Consider the following 24,261-nt stretch of genomic DNA (forward strand, 5'->3'; position numbering starts at 1 on the left):
ATGATATAGGAAAGATAATGGAAATAGTACTGAGTTCATGTTGCAAGTGAATACTGCACTTCCCCTCCTCTCTCTCTCTCTCTCTATTAATACAGTACTAAGTATTACAAAACGTATATTTCTATCTTTCAGCATAAGTATTAAAAACAACTATACTTTAAAAAATATGCACTAATAATAGAAGTATAAATATAAAAAAGACTGGTCAAAATTTGCATATTCATGGTATATACAGCAAAATGTACCGTGTATCATTGCTTTATATGTATTTTGAAAAAAATTCAAGCTCTCTTTTAACTGATACAAAAAAGGAAGACAGCCTTGGGTATTTGAGAAAAATAATCTTCAATGCAGTTCCTAAAGGAATTATAAAAATGGAAATTTGTATGAAAAATGTAATGATACAATTAAACAGTGTTATTGTGCATTGAGTGATAATGATTATCAAACATTTAAATAGTTTGGAAGCTTGGCTTGCCAAACTATTTAAAAAAAAACTTTCATTATCAACAAAGCAGATGACTAGTCATACATAAAACTTCCCTTTTTATTATATCTGAAAGTAATACCAAAATTTTAAGTTCTAAAACTTGACATAGAAGAAATTCTAAACAAAATTGCATTAATAAATGGTCATTCATTTCCTTTTCAGAAGAGTCTGGCACGTCTCTTTAGTTCATTTCTCCTCCATTCTGGTAAGCGATAAAATTGCAATCTTGTTAAATGAAAGATGGCTTGGAACTCATCATTAGATAAGTGGCGCTGCAAAAGGGGGGAAAATGCATTAAGTAGAAGAATGATACAATATATATATATATATAAAAAGGCATTCACAATCTTGGTGGAAATTCAAACTCTCCTAGTTATAGAGAGAGATGCAGTCCAGTCAGACTTTTAAAGAAATAGTTAACGTACTTAGGATTAAAGAAGTATTGCAATGAAGTAAAGTTAAAGACATAATGCATTACGCTGAACTACTTTGTTTACATACCAGATAGACTACAGCTAAACCATGAAGTGGAGTCACGTATAAAAATTACTTTCTATGTTACATAGCATTGATATTTGTTTCATTAATGTTGATTTCTTTCCACATGTATTATTACACATATATAATAATGTGAACAAGAATACATTTTATTACAAACACACATATATATAATGCATTCAATTCTTTAAAATCTAAAAAGAAATCTCTATTCTAAATCTATAAATAATATAGCCGACGATTTCATTGGAATATTATTATTATTATTGTTATTATTATGATTCACGCCTCCATGGAGTCAAAAGACTCATCGTGGGAGACCCATAGAAAACACAAAGTCTATCATACCACTCCTTGAACTCAACTTGAATACTTGAGTTCTATTTTGTTTCTTAACAAATACTAGTTTACCTGAGTGATGCATCCTTTGTAAATGATTATTATTTAATTTTTTAAATGTTAAAAAAAAAAAAAAATTGATATCATCCTCACCCATGAAAGTAAAACCCACAGTGTGTTTGTACCATGGGTGAGCTAAGGATTTCCCCCTCCCCTGTTTTTATTTTATATATTAGTGGGATAAGAATAGATATTAATAATCCCTGGAGCTGACAGACAATGGAAGAAGACAACTTTAAATTATAGTATTTGATGCCAATAGCTTTAGAGATAAGGTGAAAGGAATCTTAATACTTCACTTTCTCAAATATATTAGTGTTCAAATCACAGTTTATAGAAGTTGGCACTTGAACAGGAATATAAATGGAGAAATATAGCATTAAGAATACTGTTTATGATAATAGATGAATTGTGTTCCCTCAAAGTTGAGAAAATAGAAATGGGATTGAAAGTGCAAGATAGAGAGGTCAGCAGGATCAATATTTCATAGGGCACTGCTACAGACCTGAAGGGATTGGCAAGGAAATGTTTAAGCAGACTAGCTTATGTTACAGGTGAGTTTCATTGTGGCAGTATAGACTGAAAGGAAGAATCAGCACAGAGAATGAAGAAGAGTGAATTTTTTAAGTGTAATAATTATCTTAGATAATATATAATGGAGCAAGCAATAGGATAAGTACCAATAAGTGATTAGTGGTCCTTGGGAATGGTTGGTTGATTATAATTACAATTACAATTATAATTACAACTGCAGCAACTAAGACTATGAGACCCATACATCACATCTGCTAATTACACATACTCTCAGGCAGGTTTGTATATTTCTCTGGACTGAAACTCCCCTTTTCCAAAAGACAAAACCATGCTCTTTCCATATGAAATCAGTCCCAACTGAAGAGCAAATGTGACAACCTGACTATGCTATAGCAGCACACTCAGGAATTAAAAGGCTTGAAAAGGACATGTGAAATTATAACATAATAGGATGACAACTTCTGGAAACTGATTAAGAAACATTTGGAGTCAAACAGCAGTGAAGAATTGTGTTCCTAATATTAGAAGGATAAACAGAATGGAAGTGGAAATGGTGGACTATGCCATTAAGTAGCAGTTGACTTGAAAAGTGGTGATTAGCTGAATGAAGATGGGGTAGGAAAGTGACATATCTAGCAAGGAAAGAAGGTTAAGTTTTCCTATTAGATTTTCTTCTTTTCCTTGAAAAGAAGGAAATCTAACAGGAAAAGAAATTATTATGGTAAATGCACTTAACTGCATGGAAGTTATTTTTCCAACTTTTTATGTCCTCTAAACTTCAACTCTCTGTTTGACATCATTCCAAATCCCTAGTCCTGTCAATTTCCTGCAATCCAGTACATCAATATAATACACAGTATATAATGTTTTCATCCCAAAGTGCTCCTATAGAACCAGGAACACATTATCATCACTCTAATATCCATGAAAGGGACACTTATGCTGGAGGCAGTGTAATGGCTTATCATGTTGGAGATTTAATGGAATATTTACATCACCATGAAAGGATTAAAAACTAATTTTAATGCTTCCAATATTTCGTCTCAGTCACTGAGACATCTTTAAGGATTACAAATAACTCTTGTAACACACACTCAAATACAATACAATACTAAGTGAAACACCTACAGGGGGCTCACCACCTAGATAGGTGGTGAGCCCTCTACAGGTGTTTATGGGTAGCCTAGGATGTAAAGTGGGATCTCTGATAATTAATGTTTCCCAAATTTTGGGAAGTTTTATGCAACCGTATTTATTTAAATTTATTTATATTTCTGAGTGCCACCGCAGATTCTAAAAACAGTCTTTCTTTTTTGAATTCACTATGGTGGAGCATGGCTTTCCTCCAGGACTTCCTGTGGGTTGTATCTAAAACATGTTCTACAAGGCCAGATTGAACCATAGTCGTGATTGCAGATGCATGATTTGTGTTCTAAACGGATGGTTGTAGATCTACCTGTCTGTCCAAAGTAAGCCAGCGATTCTAAAAACAGTTTTTCTTTTTTGAATTCACTATGGTGGAGCATGGTTTTTCTCCAGGAGTTCCTGTGGGTTGTATCCAAAACATACTCTACAAGGCCAGATCGAACCATTGTTGTGAATGCAGATGTATGATTTGTGTTCTTCTAAACAGATGGTTGCAGATCTACCTGTCTGTCCAAAGTAAGCCAGCTTGCAGGAATAGGGTACTTCATATACTACAGGTACTGAGAGAGGAGGGAGCTGATCTTTGGTAGAATGGATAAGGGTAGCAAGTTTACAGTGGAGCATAAAAGCTGCATAGAGGTTGTACTTTTTTTAAGGACCTGGCTATTTTTTCTGATGTGCCATGGATGTAGGGGATGGTGATGACATTTCTGAAATCCTTCTGAAGAGGTGGCCAGGAAATGGGGAAGGATCTGATTATTCTTTTAATTCTGTAATTGCTGTAGCCATTGGAAAGGAAGGTGTTGTGTATGTGGTTGAGTTCGGATGAAAGGGCAGTTCCACTGGAACAAAGATTGTGGGCTGTATTGGTTAGAGTTTTAATAATGCTATATTGTTGAAAGGAATGATGGTGGGAGAGTTTGTGAATATATCTGCCTATTTTTGAGTGGGTTTTCTATATACAGTGAAGGAAAGGTTACCATTAGGAAGGAATGTTACTAAGGTATCTAAGGAAGGGTAAACTATTGTTATTTTCCTTTGCCATCATAAACTGGATTCTTGGATGTAGGTTATTGCAGTGACTGAGGAAGGAGTCTGTGTCTGGGCCATGAGGCCAAATAGAGAACACATCATCTTCATATCTTAGACAGATAGAAGGTTTGAGAGGGGCTGAGTCTATTGCTCATTTTTCAAACTTTTCCATGTATAAATGGGCAAGAGAGTTTGAGAGGGGAGGAATCCATAGCGGTTCTCTCTATCTGCTTGTAAATTTTTTTTGTTCTTCCAAGAAAAATAACCAAAATCTATGGCAAAGGAAAAGTGATCTAAGATATCATAAGAAAAAAAAGTTTTTTTAAGTGTGTTAAAGTGTCATTTAAGGGAATATTGATAAACAGTGCGGTGATGTCAAAGCTTACCAATGTGTCTGTATTATTTAAAGTTAGATTTTCAATCAAGGTTTTAAAATGGTAGAGTTTTTTTATATAGGATGTGGTAGTCCAGTGAGCAGGGTAAGAGAGTTAGCCAGCTACTTTGCCAGTTTGTAGCATAGTGCATCAGAGGCATATAACTATAGGTCTTGGGGGGGGATTAGGTTTGTGGATTTTAGGTAAACCATATATCTGGGGGGGGGGGAGACAAGAACTGAAAGGTTTGGGTTTTTTTTGTAATGTCTGGCAGCCAGGAGGATACTTTTTTAAGTAAGTTTTTAGCTTGCGATTTTGTGGGATTGTGCTCTAGTGAGATGTAGGTAGCATGATCTCAGAGAATAATATAAATTTTTCAATAAGATTCCATGGCATTACATTAAAAAGGTATCCTCCTGGCCGCCAGATATTACAAAAAACTCAAATTGAAAGGTTTGAGTTTATTTTGTAATGTAACAAACTCCCATAGAGGGTACACCACCTAGATAGGACTTTAGAATCATCCATTTATTTCACTTAGTATTGTGTTGTATTTGAATGTGTGTTACAAGAGTTACCGTATTTTCTGGTGTATAAGACGCACTTTTTTACCTTAAAAATCATTTTAAAAATGGGGTGCGTCTTATATAATGAAGGTAGAGATTGCTTCCTCTTTTCAAAGTCATACGCACTCCCTTTTATGTTCCAAGATCTTTGTAGGCAGTTAATGGTGCAATCAAATTGATGCGTGACCTTCACGTGACTTCTAGTGCGTCATTGGCTAAGAACGGGGAGTCCATATTCAAGTTTCATAATGTCTTATCTGAGTAATCAGTTGCCGATATTTATCAGTATTGAGTTGACGTGTTGAGATATTTTGTGTTCAGTTTGATATTTCCCCGTAGATTTTAGTGATGGAAAAAAACGGGCAACATTCATGTACTTCAAGTTACAAATTGCAGGTTGTAAAATATGCGGAAGAACACGGGAATAGGGAAGCTGAAAGACATTTTGGACCTCTGCCTACAGAAAAAATTATTAGAACTTGGCGTAGTCAGAAGGAGATTTTGTACAATTTGCATAATGAAAAGCGCACGGAACGTGCAAAAATTGCGAAGTGGCCAGAACTAGAGACCGAAGTTTTGAAATGGGTGCAAGAAAATCGGCAAAATGGCATTGCCATTTCAACAAAAACGATTCATACACATGCAGTCAAAGTAGCCTCTGAGCGTTGTTTTGGTTTAGGTAAAGTTTAGGTTTTTTCCAGAAAATTGTATTAAATTTCTTGGGTGCGTCTTATACACTGGAAAATATTTGTAATCCCTGAAGATGTCTCAGAGATTGAGACGGAATATTGGAAGCATTAAAATTAGTGTTTAATCCTTTCCTAGTGCTGTAAATATTCCATTAAACCTCCAACCTGATTTTCTCCCAGCACTTAACCCTCAACACACGGGTTTGGGAGGCATCTTGTTGGGTGGATACAGTGTATCCAGTATGTGCTTCCCAGTGGAACTATAGATGCTACAACTTATAGAGATGAAGTCTTGGACTCCCATTTTGATCCATATGTGGATGCAATAGGGGGAAAAATTTATCCTACAAGACATTAATAGTCTTCCTCATTGAGTGAAGCCTGTGGACCAATATCTTCAAGAAGAGACTATGGTATATATAGACTAGCCAGCCAGGTCTTCTGACCTTAATCCTATTGGGCAAGTCTGGGATGCTCTAGGTAAATGCTCTCAACCCCTTTCCCAAAACTTTAAGGAACTTGAGAGAGCTTTGCAGAAGTAATGGTTGTTATTACTAACTGGGAGTAGCTTTATAATTCACCATTATAAATAGCATGAAATATTGGTGTTTCTTTCACATCTCATATCGTACTGCTTTTCACCAAACTGCATAAAAATTTCACAGTTTTTGAGTTATCATGATTTTTCTCTTTGTTCCTTAATTAATGGAAACCAGTATATATGTCTTGTAATAATTTCTTGCTCTGCTGTTTAGATCTCTAACAGGCATAACTTTTCCTTCTTCATTGGGTGAGCTGATTTCTCTAGTGTCTCAAAAAATTCCTCCCCTTCTTCGTTATCTTAGAAGAACCTTCTGTGCACTATACTCTATAATAACTCTTACTGCCAAATTCCCCATTCTGATGTGTCTTCAAAAAACTTACCCTAATATTTTGTATTGTTTACAATAGGTACTTCATCTTTATCCTGATTGTTATTACCCATACATATATATTATAATATTTCTTAGTTTTTAAGTTTTCTTCTCTCAATTCTGTTATTTGAAGAAGCTGTTTTGAATTTTCTTCATTGGGTGAGCTGATTTCTCTAGTGTCTCAAAAAATTCCTCCCCTTCTTCGTTATCTTAGAAGAACCTTCTGTGCACTATACTCTATAATAAGTCTTACTGCCAAATTCCCCATTCTGATGTTTCTTCAAAAAACTTACCCTAATATTTTGTATTGTTTACAATAGGTACTTCATCTTTATCCTGATTGTTATTACCCATACATATATATTATAATATTTCTTAGTTTTTAAGTTTTCTTCTCTCAATTCTGTTATTTGAAGAAGCTGTTTTGAATTTTTAAATTCTCTATGTTCATTGCACTGACTTCTTGTGTTATCGGTTTAGTTACTTCCTATTTTTCGTTAAGTATAATTTTAGATTTTACCATTCAGTAATCATGTTTGTATCAAAACTGTAAAACATCATTTATGATATTTGTCATATTAATTTGATCTATTTCATTAAATAAAAAAAACTCATAGATTTTCTCAACATCCTTTTAGAATGTTTCTTTTTATTAAAGGATTTCATAATGAACAATGTTTTCTCTTTGATAAATTCAAGGAATTCTTATCTCTCTCACACGCACAATTCTAACCTTTCCCAATGAAATGAAGATTATTCTTTTTTCCAATTTTCCATTCTAAGTTATCTATGATAATCATATAAAATTGTTTAATATGATTTAGTGATTCTTCTAATTTGCCATAAAATTCATGGATTTCTTTCATCTGAGTGATCTGTAATTTTTTTTTTTTAATGTGGTTACCATCCACGAAAAGCTATTACTAAACCAATAGTACATTTGTACCATGGGTGGGCAAGGATCCCCCCCCCCATTTTTGTCAATTTTATATATATTTTCTTTTACATTGTCTGAAAACCCTGCTCTGGAGAAAAAAGATTGAACTTTTTCAGCCACTTCAGGCCTCCAATAAACAGGGAGGTGGTTTCACACCTGGGGATGAAATTCATCTTCCACTTAAAGACAATCGCAAATATTCATGCCCATGGCAGGATTCGAACCCATGATTCGTACCTGCTCTCCAACCAATGATCTGTTGGTTGCAGAGTGGGTACGCTAACCACTTGGCCAACCAACTGGCCTAGTTGGCCGAGTGGAGGGGAGGAAAAGTTTAATTCCATGTCTTTTGTTAACAAATATGTTCTACTTGGTATTTTTTTCATAAATGATGTTATCTTTCAATTCTTTATGCAAAAATCCTATGCCCCCTCCAACTGTAATAACTAGAACAGTCTATGATTTTATTAAATGTTACCTTCTTTAAAAAACTTTCAGTAGTTCAATTACAATACCATTCACTTTTTACAGTTTCTTTCAGTAGTTCTTCTAAGCAAGGATCATGTTCTCCTTGTGCTTTTGTTTGTCCTTCTATTTCCATCCTTGTTATCTAATGTAGACCTCTGAAATGCTTACGGCTGGGTCTTCATTTGGTGGAATTTAAGTTATTATTATTATGCAGGTATCTCCATAGAGTCAAAAGACTCATCACAGGAGACCCATGCTAACCATTATTCAAACAATACCTATCATTGCTCTGCTTAAACTTGTTCCCTGTTGGTGAGTGCTCACATCTACCTCTAGCAATTCATTCCACTCATACCAATCCCCAAGCAAAGAATCTAGTCTGCACACTCTTACACAACTTCCATGGATGACCCATTGTTCTCACCTTACTAATCATATATTGAAAAATTTCTTTTGTGTCAATCTTACAGAATCTCTTTAGAAACTTATAAGTTTTTATTATGTCCTATCTCCTCTGCCTCTCAACCAAACTCTGCAACCTACACACCCTCAATCTGTTATCACAGGGAGGATTCCACTGTCACCAGCTTAGTCACTCATCTCTGAATCTTCTCCATCTCCTGATCTTCAAGAAAGGTGACCAAATCTGTGTACCGTGGTCAACATGAGACTGAATCATAGCCTTATAAAAAGGGATAACAAACTCCCTATCTTTACTTGTCAATGTGTTTTTCAACATCCAAGTAATCCTCTGGATTATTTTGCCAACCCTTGAAATGTGTCCCCCAAACTTCAAATCTCTATCCACCATCACCCACAGATTCTTAGCCTTGTCAATTTCCTGCACCAATATGATACAAAGCATGTAATCTTTTTATCTTAAAGTGCATTACCTTAGAATACCTAAGATAGCTCAGGTTCTCCGCAAATATCTCTATAACATTTTCATACCACACTTCCTAAAAAAAGAAGAAAAAAAAATAGCAGCAGATGTTCATTCCATAATTCTGCCACTATTTTAATTTGTAGCTAGCGGCAGAATGACGAGTAATAAAAGAGGGATGAAGTGAAAAACAATATGGTTTTATTGCTTCCACCTTCCCTTGCTGTTTTGTCAGATTTGAAGTGAACATGTGTTATCCACATGACCACATTGCAACCAATTGCTTGTTGTTTATATTGATTTTTATTGTTGAAGGTTTTCCTCCTTCAACCAAGGCTCAATATATCTTCAGAAGTGCTAAGTAATACTTAGACAGGTGTTGTGAGTTAACTCCAGTATTTATATATTTTTCGGAAATCGCACGAAAAGCAAGCTGACAATTGAGTTGAAATGCTAACTCTCTTCAACCGAATTCCAATAATATGTGAAACTGCCATAACAGCATTCACTATATATATATATATATATATATATATATATATATATATATATATATCTTAGTTTTAACATTTACAAATTTTAACACTTTCGGTTGAATTTTATTGCTGCCGAGTTAACTCACACAATCTAATTAATAACAATAGTTTTTAGTTAGATACTGTGTTTGCTGGTACAACATATGGTTTTGCTTGAGTCTATATATACAGCATAGTTTCTGTATGAGGGGACATGTGATTTATTAATTAGTGTCATTTTTATCCCAGTTGGCTCTAATTGCACTATTTGTTGAGAAATATATTACACAGACTGCTTATACCTTATTCACTGACATAATAAAAGTACTTGTTTTTCTTGCCTCTGCAATATAGTGGCTATTGGGGGGGGGTATGTTGTTTACTGCGAGAGCAAGTTACTATTGCCCTGCTCTGAACGTGTTTCAGCTTTTTTTCATTTGCGAGATATATGCGAAACTTTTTAATTTCTTTTTTCGAAAAGTAAAATCAGGGGTGAGAGTTATATGCAAGTAAGTAAGGTATTTCAATTATGGATAAGTACATTGGTACCTTCTTTAAACGGAAAAATATCTCGGATGACAGTGATAATACAAAACGAGTTTGTAATGACAGTTTATGTGTAGTTTCTGAAGAGAAAGAGGTCTGTAACGAATCCACAGAAACACAGAATTCCCATCAGGTGTGATGCGATAATATTAATACGCCTAACGAAAGGAAAGATTTGCTGACTTGGTGGACATGCGACCAGTGGATCGCATTCAAAAGTATTTTGTAAGAACATTTTTCTGTTTTGCGACTTTTCTCCCTTTACGGTAATTATGCCTATATTATCGTGTTGTTATTCAACAATTGTTTACAGTTTTGAATGTGTATATAAAGTCAGTATCAACAGTAGCCTGATTACGAACGTGTGATGAAAGGGATGGGGAGGTTTGGAGCTTCCCCGGATAGTATTCAAAAGGTAAATACAATTGGTTATTTAAGTTAAGGGTTATTACATCCCATATTGTTTGTTTCATAGCCGAATAAGAAACTCAAAGAGTTTCATGCCGAATATAGTAAATATATATAAAGTTCGGCGAGTCCAAGCATAAGCAAATACCTGGATAGTGTTACAACTGACCCTTTAGGGAGTGCAACACTGAGGCAACTCATGGTAAAGGGGGAGCAAGCTCCGATCACTATTCTTGATATTTCCCCATAATGTGAAACCCAGCTCCTAGGAGCTGTATTACTGTTCTACATTATGAGTGAGAGAAGGTCACTACCCAGACCGGTTTCAACCTTTATTGAAGTCTCATCAGTGAGTAGGTAGACCTAGAAATACCAAGTTTGTAGCGAACAGAACTTAAATATACCCTACTATGAGAATTGCCAATTTAAATTGTTAACTTAAATAAGTTTATATGTCGCTGAATTGAAGCCTTTGGCTCTTCATATAATTAATACAATTGGTTATTTTGTATAGGGCCCCTAAAACTTATTAGTTTAGAATTTAACCACTGGGAAAGGGTTTGTATCCACCTCAAAATTCTGAAACAGAATTTGGAAACATTTTCCGAATAACTTTTTTATAAGAAATTTCTGTGATTTCACGATCCATTTGAGGCTTGCAGTCATGAGAACGACCTTTCGTTATCGAAAAAAGAGCAGCTAATTGAGCTTTCAAGTGACACTGGGCTTAAAATGCAATTCCGTGATCGTGGTTTGGCTCGATTCTGGATCTCGCCTTCAATGAGAAGTGAATTTCCCGAATTATTTGAAGAAGTTGAAAATCGTCATGCAGTTTTCTACAACTTATCTTTGCGAGAGACTATTTTCATCACTCCTTCAAATCAAAACAAAATACTGAATTCATCTTAGTGTGTGTGTGCCGTTCTTCGACTGAAGTTGACCAATATTGAGCCAGATATCCAGCAACTCTGCAGAGGCCGAGAAGCTGAACCATCTCATTAAAAGTAAATAGTGACATAATTATATCATACTATTTATTTGTTTAATAAAAATTAAAACAAAGTTTTAATTTTTATCCACAAAATTTAATTTTTTATCTATATATCCGGCCTAGTTGGCCGACTCTCCAGCCAAAAGGCAGCGAGTTCGAATCCTGCAGTGGGCATGCATGTTTGTGATTGTCTGTGAAAATACTAGTGGTAGTGGTCGGAGGTAGACAGCATTGGTGTAGATGATGATTGTAGTTGCAGTTGGTGAAGAAGGAGAGTTGTAGAGTAGGTGCCCTTTCTCGATATGTCTTTGGACTACCTGGAAGTGTTATGTAATAATGATATCGACAAGCTTTATATGTTCATTGTGCATCACATAGTTTGAATTTGGCACTTGGAAATGCTATATCTGTGACAAATAAGAAATTGCATTGGCATAATTGAAAAGGTACACAATTTCCTCAATACACCTAAATGACAGGATGTCCTTGTTGTTTATAATATTATTTGACACCTGCAGGGAGTCCAAAGACTCATCGAGGGAGAGTGTGCCAACAGCATCGAACGATTGGTCCCACTACTAACCACGCTCAAACTTACTTAACTGAGCCATTAGTAGCAGAGGCTCTACCAGTCGACCAACCTTTGCCGACCATTAATATCTTTTAAGATTTATCTTCTCTTCTTCTTCTTCCTAACATGGAATTTAGGCCAAGTGGCCTGTTCTGGTCTTTAAGATTTATAATATCTTTATTTAGCTTGCCAAAAATATTTGCATGCACCTTACCATTGTCTAAAATAATGCAAAAATCTGACAGTGACCTCTTAATTGCCCTAAATTTTGTTGATGATGTGGATCAATTAAATACTATCCGTGAAATGCCAGATTCTTCATTTAAAGATATTTACGATGAACATATATAAAAGCCAATAATTTTAATATTGACATTAAAAAGCCAAGGACTTCACTCACTTCATCAAAACAAACATTAAGGTCCAATGTTCCAGCCGATTCTGTAGAAGTGTATTTCAGGAGAACTATTTCATTCCATTTATTGACTAAATATTGACTCAACTTCATGAACGTTTCACTCGGCACCGCAACATTTTGAAATATGTTTTTTTCTCTTCTACCAGATGGAAAAGATGCTCCAACAGCAAGTGCAAAGGAAGATATGTGAATTTTATGCAGGTGATTTGCCTTATACAAATCCACCAATTTTGAATGCCGAATTCAAGTTGTATAAGAAATTTGAAAAACTGTTTGCAAAAATGCCGTTGATGCAGTTTCAAAGTGTGACAAAATGATATATCCTAACATCTATAACTTAATAAAAATATTTGCAATGCTTCCGGTAACAACATGCGTCAGTGAAAGGTCATTTTCTAACTTATGCCTTTTAAAAACCTATTTAAGATCTACCATGACACAATCACGATTGAACAGACTGGCTTTGCTATATACATACACATACAGAGAGATTAATGTAACCATGACTGAAATAATTCAAGAGATTTGTAAAAATAAAAGAAAACTGGATTTTATTCTTTAAATAAATTTTTATAATCACCTAATGAATTTTATTTAATGAATGAAATTTAATGAATTTTAGTTGAACGGATAAAAATATTTTTAATGCAAATTCATTGTATTAAAAATATTTTTATCCGTTCAACTCCCCCCCCCCCCCCCCAAGATTAAATCCTGGGTGCGCCACTGCTTGCCACACAGCCACATGCTGGCACAAGTGCTTCGTTTGATCCATCTGATTGAAAATTTGAAGATTTCAGTCCAATTCACTGGGACGTTACCTACCTATATTATTTTGGTATATTAGTATAAACTTCACAACATGGTTGGCCCAGATTAGACAAGATTTGAATAGGTATTTAGTAATGTATTTCACTCCTTTGTTTTCTCTCAAATGATTAATCTTTCAAAAAAATTACAACAGTTTGTTATATAGACCTGGCAATTTATTTATAATTCCTTTATACTTTACTGAATACTTTCTTTATCTGAACCTTTATAATTTATCTCAATATATCTCTTCTGATAATTTACAACATACGAGCAGTGATCCAAAAATAAAACTTTGTGGAAGACCAGAGATCTGTTCATTTACTACATTTATACTAACCATTTTTCCAAAATAGAGGTAACTTTAACCCTAATATTATAATCTCTGTTATTAATATATTTAATATTTCTTATACTGTATGATAAATGTTACAATAAATATAAAAATTATTTACTTACTTCTAAATGGCACCTATCAACATCTGGTGGCAAACGATAATTTGTTGTTATCAATAAATGGTATGGATAGAGCTAAAAAAAAAATATGGATAGAGGTTTAAAAAAGTTACCTAATGAAATAATTACTTTTATAAAATAAAGTAAAATTAAAAGCCAAAATAATTATCAACAGTAACTAGCAGAATGGCCAACAAAGTTGCTGCTATAATACTGTGTATTCCTTCAATATGAAGCAGTGTCTATCATTCAGTCTACATAACTTGGAAGACAACTAGAATTTTATGAATACTAATTTGAACTTATATTGTTATTATTATATTATTACAGGCAACTCCAAGGAGTCCTCAGATTCATCGAGGCAGGGGCTCTAAACATTATGTCACGAACTATCCAACATTTGCGCAGTATTTATCATACTTTGCTTTGAACTCATTCACAAAATTCACACGGAGTGGGAATGATGAACCAGGAAGGAGAGAGGGTTGTGGACTTTGCAGTAGCATTTGATCTGGCAATTGTGAACTCGTTTTTCTACAAGAGGGAAGAACATTTGATAACATTTAGGAGTGGTAACAACAGTTCACAAATTGACTACATTTTGACTAGAAGAAAACATCTTAAGGTTGTGACAAATTGTAAAGTAATTCCAACAGATCAAGTGGCACAGCAATACCAACTGCTGTGCGCAGACTTTAAAATAAGATCGAAGATAAGAACCTCTGGAAGCCATGGGATGAAGACAATTAAGTGGTTTCGCTTAAAAGAAGAGAGTGTGAGGAATGGATGTACTGGAAAGTGTACAAGATTGGTGTAAACATAATTCAAAAGTAATCCTGAGCTGTGTAATCGAGGTGCTTGGTGAGACATCTGGAAAGATCAGAGAGCAGAAGGAGCATTGGTGGTGGAATAATAATGTACAAGTGGCAGTGACAGCTAAGAGGAAGGCAAAGCAGAAATGGGATCAGTCAAGAGTGGAAGAGGATAGAGAGGTGTACAGAGAGAGAGAGCAAGAAGCCAAGAGAGTTGTGGCACAGGCGAAGGCCATGGCATATCAAGATCTGTATGATCAATTAGAAACAAAGGAAGGACAGAGAAAAATTTACAAATTAGCGAAATGTAGAAATAAAGCAGCAAAGGACATCTTACATGTGAGGCAGATCAAATATGCTGAAGGAAGAGTATTATGGAGGGATGTGGACATAAGAAACAGATGGAGAATATACTTTGAGGGACTTTTTGAATGAGGAAAATGCAAGGACTCACAGAGAAGATGGGCAGCCTTCTGAGGGGATGGTGCAGAACATCAGTAGAGTGGAAGTGACGGAGGCCATGAAGAGGATGAGGAATGGAAAATCGGTGGGCCCCAACAGGATTCCAGTGGAGGCATAGAAGGCACTGGTGGAAGAGGGAATTGACCTGCTGTGGGACCTGTTCATGAAAGTTTGCCAACAGGAAAACTCTTTACCCATCTACAAGGGTAAAGGGGATGCACAAGACTGTAAAAATTACAGAGGAATAAAGCTGATGTCCCACACAATGAAAATCCTAGAAAGGGTTCTTGATGGAAGATTGAGGAAGGAGGTGGAGATTGCAAAGGAACAATTTGGCTTCATGCCTGGTAGATCAACAACAGATGCTATCTTTGGGTTACGACAGATGATGGAAAAATATCGAGAGAAACAAAGGGAGCTACATCTGGTGTTTATTGATCTGGAGAAAGCATACGATAGAGTGCCAAGGCAAGAAGTCTGGAGGTGTCTGAGGGAGAAGAAGGTGCCGGAGAAATATGTCAGGTTGGTGCGGGAAATGTACAGAAATGTGAAGACAAGTGTTCGGGCCTGTTTGGGACAGACAGAAAGTTTTCAAGTAACAGTTGGCTTGCATCAAGGGTCAGCATTAAGTCCGTTTCTGTTTAATATTGTGATGGAGGTGGTAACAGAGGAGGTGAGAGAAGATGCACCTTGGACAATGTTGTATGCAGATGACATCTTGCTGTGCGTAGATTCAAGAGAAGAAGCGGAAACTAAACTGGAAAGATGGAGAAAAGTACTGGAAGAGAGAGGTATGAGACTGAGCAGAAGTAAGACAGAGTATATGTGTTGCGCAGCCGGCGGTGGCCAGGAGACAGATCTGGAGCTGGAAGGAAATGTCATCAGTAAGGTGAGAGACTTTAGATACTTAGGTTCAACAGTGGAAGAAGATGGAGGAGCTGAGAAGGAAGTGGGATGCAGGATACAAGCAGGTTGGAGGAACTGGAGGGAGATGGCTGGAGTGTTATGCGATAAGAGGGTGCCGATCAATCTGAAAGGCAAAATTTATAGGACAGTAGTGAGGCCAGCTATGACATATGCTATAGAAACTGTGGCCCTGAGGAAAAATAACATCAGCAGGATGGAAGTAGCAGAGATGAGAATGCTTAGGTGGATGTGCGGTGTGACCAGAAAGGATCATCTGAGAAATGACTATGTCAGGGGAACAGTGAAAGTTACGAACTTAGGAGCGAAAATACAGGAGGCAAGGTTGAGATGGTTTGGTCATGTGATGAGGAGGGAGGACGAATATGTGGGAAGAAGGGTCATGCAGATGGATGTGCAAGGAAGGCGGAAGCGTGGGTGGCCAAAGAAGAGATGGAGGGAGCTGGTAGAAGAGGACTTGAAGATGAAGAACTTGGATGTGGTGACAGCCCAAGACAGGAAGGTGTGGAGGAGACTCATCATCAACAGTGACCCCACTTAAGTGGGAGAAGCTGCAGAAGAAGAAGATTACAGGCAACTCCAAGGAGTCCTCAGACTCATCGAGGTAGGCTCTAAACATTATGTCACGAACTATCCAACCTTTGTGCAGTATTTATCATACTTTTCTTTGAACTCATTCACAGTAATGGCACCCACAATAGACTCTGGCAACCTATTTCACTCATTACTACTCTTCAAGCAAAAAACCTAGTCCTAATACCCTTGCTAACTACACTCTTACTCAGTTTCCATGAATGACTCTTAATTCTCCCACCACAGACCTGTTTTAAAAAATTTCCTCTGAATTAGTCTTGTAAAAACCTTTCAGTAATTTGTAGGTCTCAATCATATCGTCCCATTTTCCACCTATCAACCAGTTTCTGTAACCCATAAATCTTCAACCTGTTCTCGTAAGGTTCATTACATAGAACTGCTACCATCTTGGTCCCTCTGGATTCTCTCTACCTCCTCATCACCAGGAAACCCTGGCACCTAGATCTGCATGCATTAGTCAAGATGATGATCTGCTTTTCTTATGTGCCCCCTAAACTTTAACTCCCTATCCACTTACACTCCCAAGTTCCTGGAGTACTGTTTCACCAATGTGGTATACAGCTGGTAATCTTGTACCAAAATGCATAATATTACATCCATTCTCCTTTACCCAGTATGCCAATCTATCCAAATTATCCTGCAAAATTTTGACATCATCTGTATTAACTATTGCTCTACTCAACTTTGCATCATCAGCAAACAACTGAACAGTTCCTCTCATATCCTTTCCTTATATCATTAAGGAACAAATTAAACAGTAGCAGTCCAAGAACAGAACTCTGTGGCATGCCACTAGTAACAGACCTTCTTTTGGACTCTTCTCCTGAATAAACTATTCTCTGATATCTCTTCATCAGCCACCCTCCTATCCATTCCCATGTGCTACAGTTTACTGATTAGAATTCCATGTGGTATCCTGTCAAAGGCCTTTGAAGGGTCCAGCGTAAATCCATTAGTTGTTTAAAGTTTTTCACTTGGTTATATTATAAATTAAAGATACCAAGAAATATATACATGGTTTAATCCATTATCCAAGTGTAATCTGAAGCATCTGAAGTATCTCTCAGGACTGGGGCAACTCATGGCAAAGGTGGTATAACTTCTCATCACTTGCCTTAGTTTCCCATAATGCAAAGCACACCTCTTTGCAGACACGTATAAGGCTATGCATTAAGGGAAGGGTAACTGCCCAGACCAGTTTCCCTTTATTAAGTGCAGGGTTACCTCTCCAAAAACTCATGAGATCCCCGGATCTCATGAGTTTTTGGAGAGGTAACCCTGCAATGAGTGACCCGAAGGATCAAAACTCAGCATTGTTCCCCTCAGTAACATGCTCACCATGTCACTGAGAAGAACTCTCAGTGTTTGGCTCTATCCAGTGGCAGGCTCACCCCACCACCGAGCAGAACCACTCATATTTCACCTGAGGGGTAAGGTAACAGCAACAGCCGTGCCTCAGTTAACTTCATGGGCTAGAGCATTGTCATCCATTACCTCTCTACCTGGGTAACAGCAACAGCTGAGTCTCAGTTAAAACTTCATTGGCTACAGCATTGCCATCCATCACCCAAGCTGCTTCCAACCGGTTTCGACCCCTATGAGTCTCATCAGTGGGAGCCAGACCAGAGGTGGTGATACTAAGGTGGAAGTAATGGAGAAGTCATATTTTCTTATATGAGTTGCCAAAAGGTGTCACACTTTATTATTAAAATACTCTGGATTAGAGATAGATAGTTGTTGAAAGTTTTTCACTTGGTTATATTATAAATAAAAGATACCAAGAAATTATATACTTGGTTTAATCCATTATCCAAGTGTAAGCAAACAAAGTTTGCTCCTGAAGTATTTTTCAGGACGGAGGCAAGTCGTGGCAAGGGGGGGGGGGTATAACTTCTCATCATTTCGTTATAATATAACCAAGTGAATCGATACAAAATAAATAACAGAAAAAACTCGTGTAGAAAGATTATTTAATAGTATAATTTTCGCCTGTGTGTCACAGGCATCTTCAGTACATTAAGCTCAAAATTACACACTAACTGACAATTCCAAAAAGCGCCACCTAAGTAGCTGGTGTAAGATAACTAAAAAGGTCAATAACTTTCCTAAAAAAAAAAAAAAATTAATATAATAAAAAGTTAGGAAAGATTAGCTGATTTGTAAAGTACTATCTCCCATAAAGGGGATAGACGTAAGCCGTTGGATCTGTTTAAGTTAGGAGAATGAAGTAGAGTTTCACATGTTTCTTTATAAAGGCGTTCCATGAGAAACTGACTTTTGTGAAGAACTCTTGTCTTTCTCCAATGAACTCTGTGTCTAGTGAAGATGGCATGTTCAGAAAGTCCAGACTTTTCAGGTTTAAAGTATTCAATATAAGATTGGTGTTCTTCTAGCCGAATAGAGGCAGATCTTCTCGTTTGTCCGAAATAAGATAATCCACAAGAGCACGGAATCTGGTAGACACCTGGATGATTAAGATGTGGAAGCTTGTCCTTAGGAGAAGTGAGAAAGGTGGAGATTTTTCTAAATGGTCGAAAGGCAACAAAAATATTCAGTGGTTTTAAAACTTTTGCTATACATTCACTGATGCCTTGTACATAAGGGATAGTAATGCACGTTATTTCCTCTGTGTTTGAAGAGGAAGACATTAAAACTACTCAAAGTTCTTTTAATGAAGCAATTCTTATAACCATTAGATAGAAAGGAAGAAGTTATATATTGTAGTTCTTTCTGTAAAAGATTGTCTGAAGAACAAAAGGAGTGGGCCCGATGAACCAGTGTTTTAATAGTTCCTGCCTTTTGACTGGGATGGTGATGAGATTCTGCATGGATATAATGGCCTGTATGAGTCTTCTTTCTATAAACTGAGAAATGTAGGTTACCATCTGGTTGGCGAAGAATTAGAAGATCTAAAAGGGCTAACTGCTTATTTGATTCTACTTCTAGGGTAAACTTGATCCTAGGATGAAATGCATTTAACTTAGTGGGAAATTGTTGAAGTTCATCAGAAGAGCCATTCCATACAGCAAAAATGTCATCGACATATCTGAACCAATGAGTAGGTCTGGGAGAAATGTTGTCAAAGATACATTGTTCAAAATGTTCCATAAATTTCTTTATGGAACATTTTGAACAATATTCCATAAATGCATTAAGGGAAGGGCCACTACCCAGACTAGTTTCGACCTTTACCTTTCAAATTATCCATCATAGTAGTTAATTATTTTTGAATTCTTTATATATTTCACTTATACTGTATGTAGTGGCAGCTTCTGCCTGGTATCTCAGCTTGGGCCTGGCTCCCACTGAAGAGACCTCAATAAAGGTCGAAACTAGTCTGGGTAGTGGCCCTTCCCTTAATGCATAACATTAGACATATCCACAAGGAGATGTGTTTTGCATTATAGGAGATACTGAGACAGGCGTGTTGGTACCTTGCTCCACCTTTGCAACGAGTTGCCCTGGTGTTGTACCACCTTACCCCAGTCCTGAAGATACTTTCAGGCGCAAACTCTGTTTGCTCACACTTGGATAAAGGATTAAACTAAATTTATTATGCCTTTATAAAGAAACATGTGAAACTCTACTTCATTCTCCTAACTTAAACAGATCCGAGGGCTTACGTCTATCCCCTTTATGGGAGATAGTACTTTACAAATCAGCTAATCTTTCCTAACTTTTTATTGTATTAATTTTTTTTTTTTTTTAGGAAAGTTATTGACCTTTTTAGTTATCTTACACCAGCTACTTAGGTGGTGCTTTTTGGAATTGTCAGTTAGTGTTTAATTTTGAGCTTAATGTACTGAAGATGCCTGTGACACACAGGCGAAAATTAAACTATTAAATAATCTTTCTACGTGAGTTTTTTCCGTTATTTATTTTGTATCGATATGTCTACTCACGGTATACCTCTTTTAAAACTTATAACCAAGTGAAATTCTTTCAACAACTATCTATCTCTAATCCAGAGTATTTTAATAATAAGGTGTGACACCTTTTGGCAACTCATATAGGAAAATATGACTTCTCCATTACTTCCACCTTAGTATCACCACCTCTGGGTCTGGCTCCCACTGATGAGACCTCACTAAAGGTCGAAACCAGCAGACATGTATAATGCATAGCATTATACATGTCTGCAAGGAAATGTACTTTGCATTATGAGAGACTTAAGGCAAGTGATGAGAAGTTATACCACCTTTGCCAGGAGTTCCCCAGTCGTGAAAGATACTTCAGGCACAAACGTTGTATACTTACACTTGGATAATGGATTAAATCAGGTATATAATTTCTTGTTCTTGGTTCATAAATTAATACGTAAACCCATTACCTTTCTCCAACTCAGCCATCACTGTATTATAAAAAGTGCGCAAGTTACTGAGTGAGGTATGACTTACTCTTCACAAAACCATTCTGCCCCCCCCCCCCATACAGTATCCCACTTCCATTTATCCATTCCTATTCCTGAATTTTACTCTTGACCAACTTCTCCAATACAACAACTCCTGACATGCTGATCAGTCGGTAATTTATTACATCAGTCTTGGACTCTCTTTTGTGCAATGGAACTATTTTCCTCCCTTTCCACCCACCTCAGGTCTAACCCAGAGCCAAGACTTGGATTAAACAATATGGTCAAGGGCATTGACAATTCCCTTACCACTTCACATAAAACTCGAGCTGGTATACCATCTAATCCCACAGCAGTATTCACATTAAGGTTCTGTATAATATGCAATACACCTCCATTTCATTTACCTCAGTTCTCATATAAGCCTTTGGCTCTCTCATTCCTGCAATATCACCACCTGGATGATATACTCTTGCAAAGTCTTCACTTAGTAATTCTACTATTTCGAGTGATTCAGTTACCTCCCTTCCTTTGACATTCATTAAAATCATTCTGTCATATACATTCTTTCTTTTATTTGCAGCATATTGAAAGAACTGTTTGGGATTCTTTTTAGCCTGCATTGCTAACTTTCTTTCATAACCTGCTTTTGCATTTCTTACCATACTAGTTACCCTTCTGGCCTGTGCCTGCAGCTCACCTTTCTCCTTAAATTCTCTCCACAATTGTTTATTTTTTTGCAGCTCCAACTTAATGATGATATTCATCCATTTAACTCCCACTTGATTTACTCTCCTGACTGTACGTATGCAGTCTGCCATTACCTCCCTCAAACAGTCCTTTACCATTTCACATGCACTATCAACATCCAGCTCTTGCAGTTTGAGTTTGTCATATTTACCAGTCCTGTAATTTCCCATATATCCCATCTTAACTGAAAATTCCACACATTTAGCCACCTCCCAGGTTCAGACCATATGATCACTCTCAGCAATAGGTGACAACGTGGTCATATTCATTACACACAAATTCTGAGATTCAATTACTATATCGAGCACTCTTGAACCCCTAGTACGTTCCATCACATGCTGCCTCAGGTAGTTATTAATGAGTAACTGTAAATTCAATTTCCTTCTTCCTATGTGTCCTTTCCTCCTTCCAATCTATGTTACCAGGTGAAGTCACACATAATAATTACCCACGATTGAGCATATTTGCTGATGCTTACTATCCCCATCATCGTTTACATCCCCTGGTCTACAGCATCTGACTGTATATTTTGTTCTTCTGTCCTCAATTTCACACCAGATAGTCTCATATGTGCTATTTTCACTGGCCTGCATTTGAACTTCTATTCTATTTGATTGCATTCATCAGCTATCATCAATAACACTCCCCACCTCCCTGAACACACAATATCCTTCACATTCTATCCGACTAACTATATAATCTTCTGTTAGCCATTTCTTAGTAATGCCAATAACATCAATGTTGTCATCCTAGATATACATGCACAAAGTAATATCATCAGTCTCTCAACATTAGGAATATGTTGTTTTATATGAGAAGTCTGACTTGTCATTAAAAACACGTTCCAGAAAGGTTGCTTTCTAATATGTAACAAACCAAGATGTTGGGTTTGGATTTATGATGAATCTCTTTTAGTGAACACTGGATGCACATACGAGGGTGGTCTGAAAAGTTCTCAGCCTTGACCATAAAATGGCAACACTATTGACAAGATTTTCTTTTTTTTTCTAAGTTGATACATCTGTCATAAGCATCCATGTGAAATTGTGAGTCATTCTATCAAGTAGTTTGCTTTATACTGCTGTCTGAAGCAAAAGTGTTGTATGTATCCCTTGAAATTGATAAAATTGAGTATCGTGTAGTTATAAAATTCTTTGTAAAAGAAGGTTTAATGCCAAAAGAAATTCATTCAAAGTTCATAAAAGTTTATGGGCACTCTTCTCCTTCGTTTTCGACAATTAAGAAATGGGCTGCAGAGTTTAAACATGGCCGTACCAGCCTTAAAGATGATCCATGTGAAGGCCGTCCAAAGAAGTGTAACAATTGATCAAGAAATCATTGATCAAGTGCACGATATGGTATTGGATGACCAGAGAGTCAAAGTATGTAAAATTGCTGAGATTATAGGCATTTCAAAAGAATGTGTAGGATATATTTTGCATGAAGAATTGCAAATGAAAAAGCTTTGCGCAAGATGGGTGTCGCACTTGCTCACAGCAGATCAAAAACGCACTCACATGAAAATCTCTGAACAGTGCTTGGAATGTTTTAACAAGAATAAAACTGATTTTGTGTGTCGATTTATTACTATGGATGAGACTTGGATTCACCATTACACACCAGAATCCAAACAGCAGTCAAAACAGTGGTCAGAAGCCGGCTGTTCAGCGCCAAAGAAGACAAAGTCGGTTCCATCAGCAGGAAAGGTCATGGCATTGATGTTTTGGGATGCTAAAGGCATTTTGTTTATTAATTATCTTGAAAATGGTAAAACAATAACCAGGGAATATTCCGATCTTTTAACCAGACTAGATGAAAAAATTCGTGAGAAAAGACTCAGTTTGCAGAAGAAAAAAAATCATATTTTATCAGGACAACGCACCTGCCCACAAAGGTGTTTTGGCAATGGGAAAATTAAGGGATCTGCACTATGAATTGCTGGAATATCCACCCTATTCCCCAGATTTGGCTCTCACTAACTTCTATCTCTTCCCAAAACTAAAACTCTTCCTTGCTGGTCAGCATTTTTCTTCGAATCAAGAGGTAATTGCAGATGTAGAAGGATATTTTGCAGATCTTACTGAGACCCACTACAGGGACAGGATAATCCAAACAGCAGTCAAAACAGTGGATAGAAGCTGGTTGTTCATCACCAAAGGTGCTGGAGCATTGTTGGAATAAATGTATTAGTCTTAAGGGAGATTATGTTGAAAAACAAAAATAATTTTTAAATTATACATTCATTTTTGCATTGTTAAGCCGAGAACCTTTCAGAACACCCCTCGCATTGTGGAGGAATATGTTTATCCTGATGATAAGAAACTAGCAGCATGAGTCCTGACAGATAAAAGATTAATTTGGAGGAAAACTGTTGACAGGAAGTTAGTAATGATGTAAATTTTTAATTTATTACTATCCTGCACCCTTCTGAGGGAACATACCAGGAATTTTTTTCTTTTAGTGTTGCACAATGATCAGCATTCAATTTAGAAATTATGGACTTTACAACCGTGTTATAAATAACTATTTTAATTTCCCTTCGTTTCGACCTTCATATTTAGGTCATCTTCTGGAGTATATACAAATATACAAAGACAAGCTGAGTTACATTTCACACAGTAAGCTAAAGAAAAAATGATTTGATCACTGGCATGATCTCTAGTGAAAAAAATAAAAAAATAGAGATAAAATTACAAATTGATTAATTATTTAGAACTACATCA

At 36.4% G+C, this 24,261-nt stretch overlaps 1 protein-coding gene across 2 annotated transcripts in view; it reads right to left on the reverse strand.

Annotated features, from left to right (window-relative positions):
- Positions 1 to 529: 529 nt before the first annotated feature.
- LOC150106272 (actin-binding LIM protein 2-like) overlaps positions 530 to 24,261 on the reverse strand; it is a 614,582-nt gene continuing 590,850 nt past the window's right edge. For both annotated transcript variants that reach the window (XM_090392297.1, XM_090392298.1), the window contains exons 20-21: positions 13,649 to 13,720; positions 530 to 762 (exon numbers count right to left, since the gene is read on the reverse strand). In XM_090392297.1, the coding sequence (XP_090248423.1) occupies positions 649 to 762; positions 13,649 to 13,720 (186 nt within the window). In that variant the 3' untranslated portion in view covers positions 530 to 648. The remainder of the gene's footprint in view (positions 763 to 13,648; positions 13,721 to 24,261) is intronic.

This window comes from Typopeltis vanoorti, chromosome 5, assembly GCF_054136105.1.
Source record: "Typopeltis vanoorti isolate ZY-2024b chromosome 5, IOZ_Tvanoo_1.0, whole genome shotgun sequence".
NCBI lineage: Eukaryota > Metazoa > Arthropoda > Arachnida > Uropygi > Thelyphonidae > Typopeltis > Typopeltis vanoorti.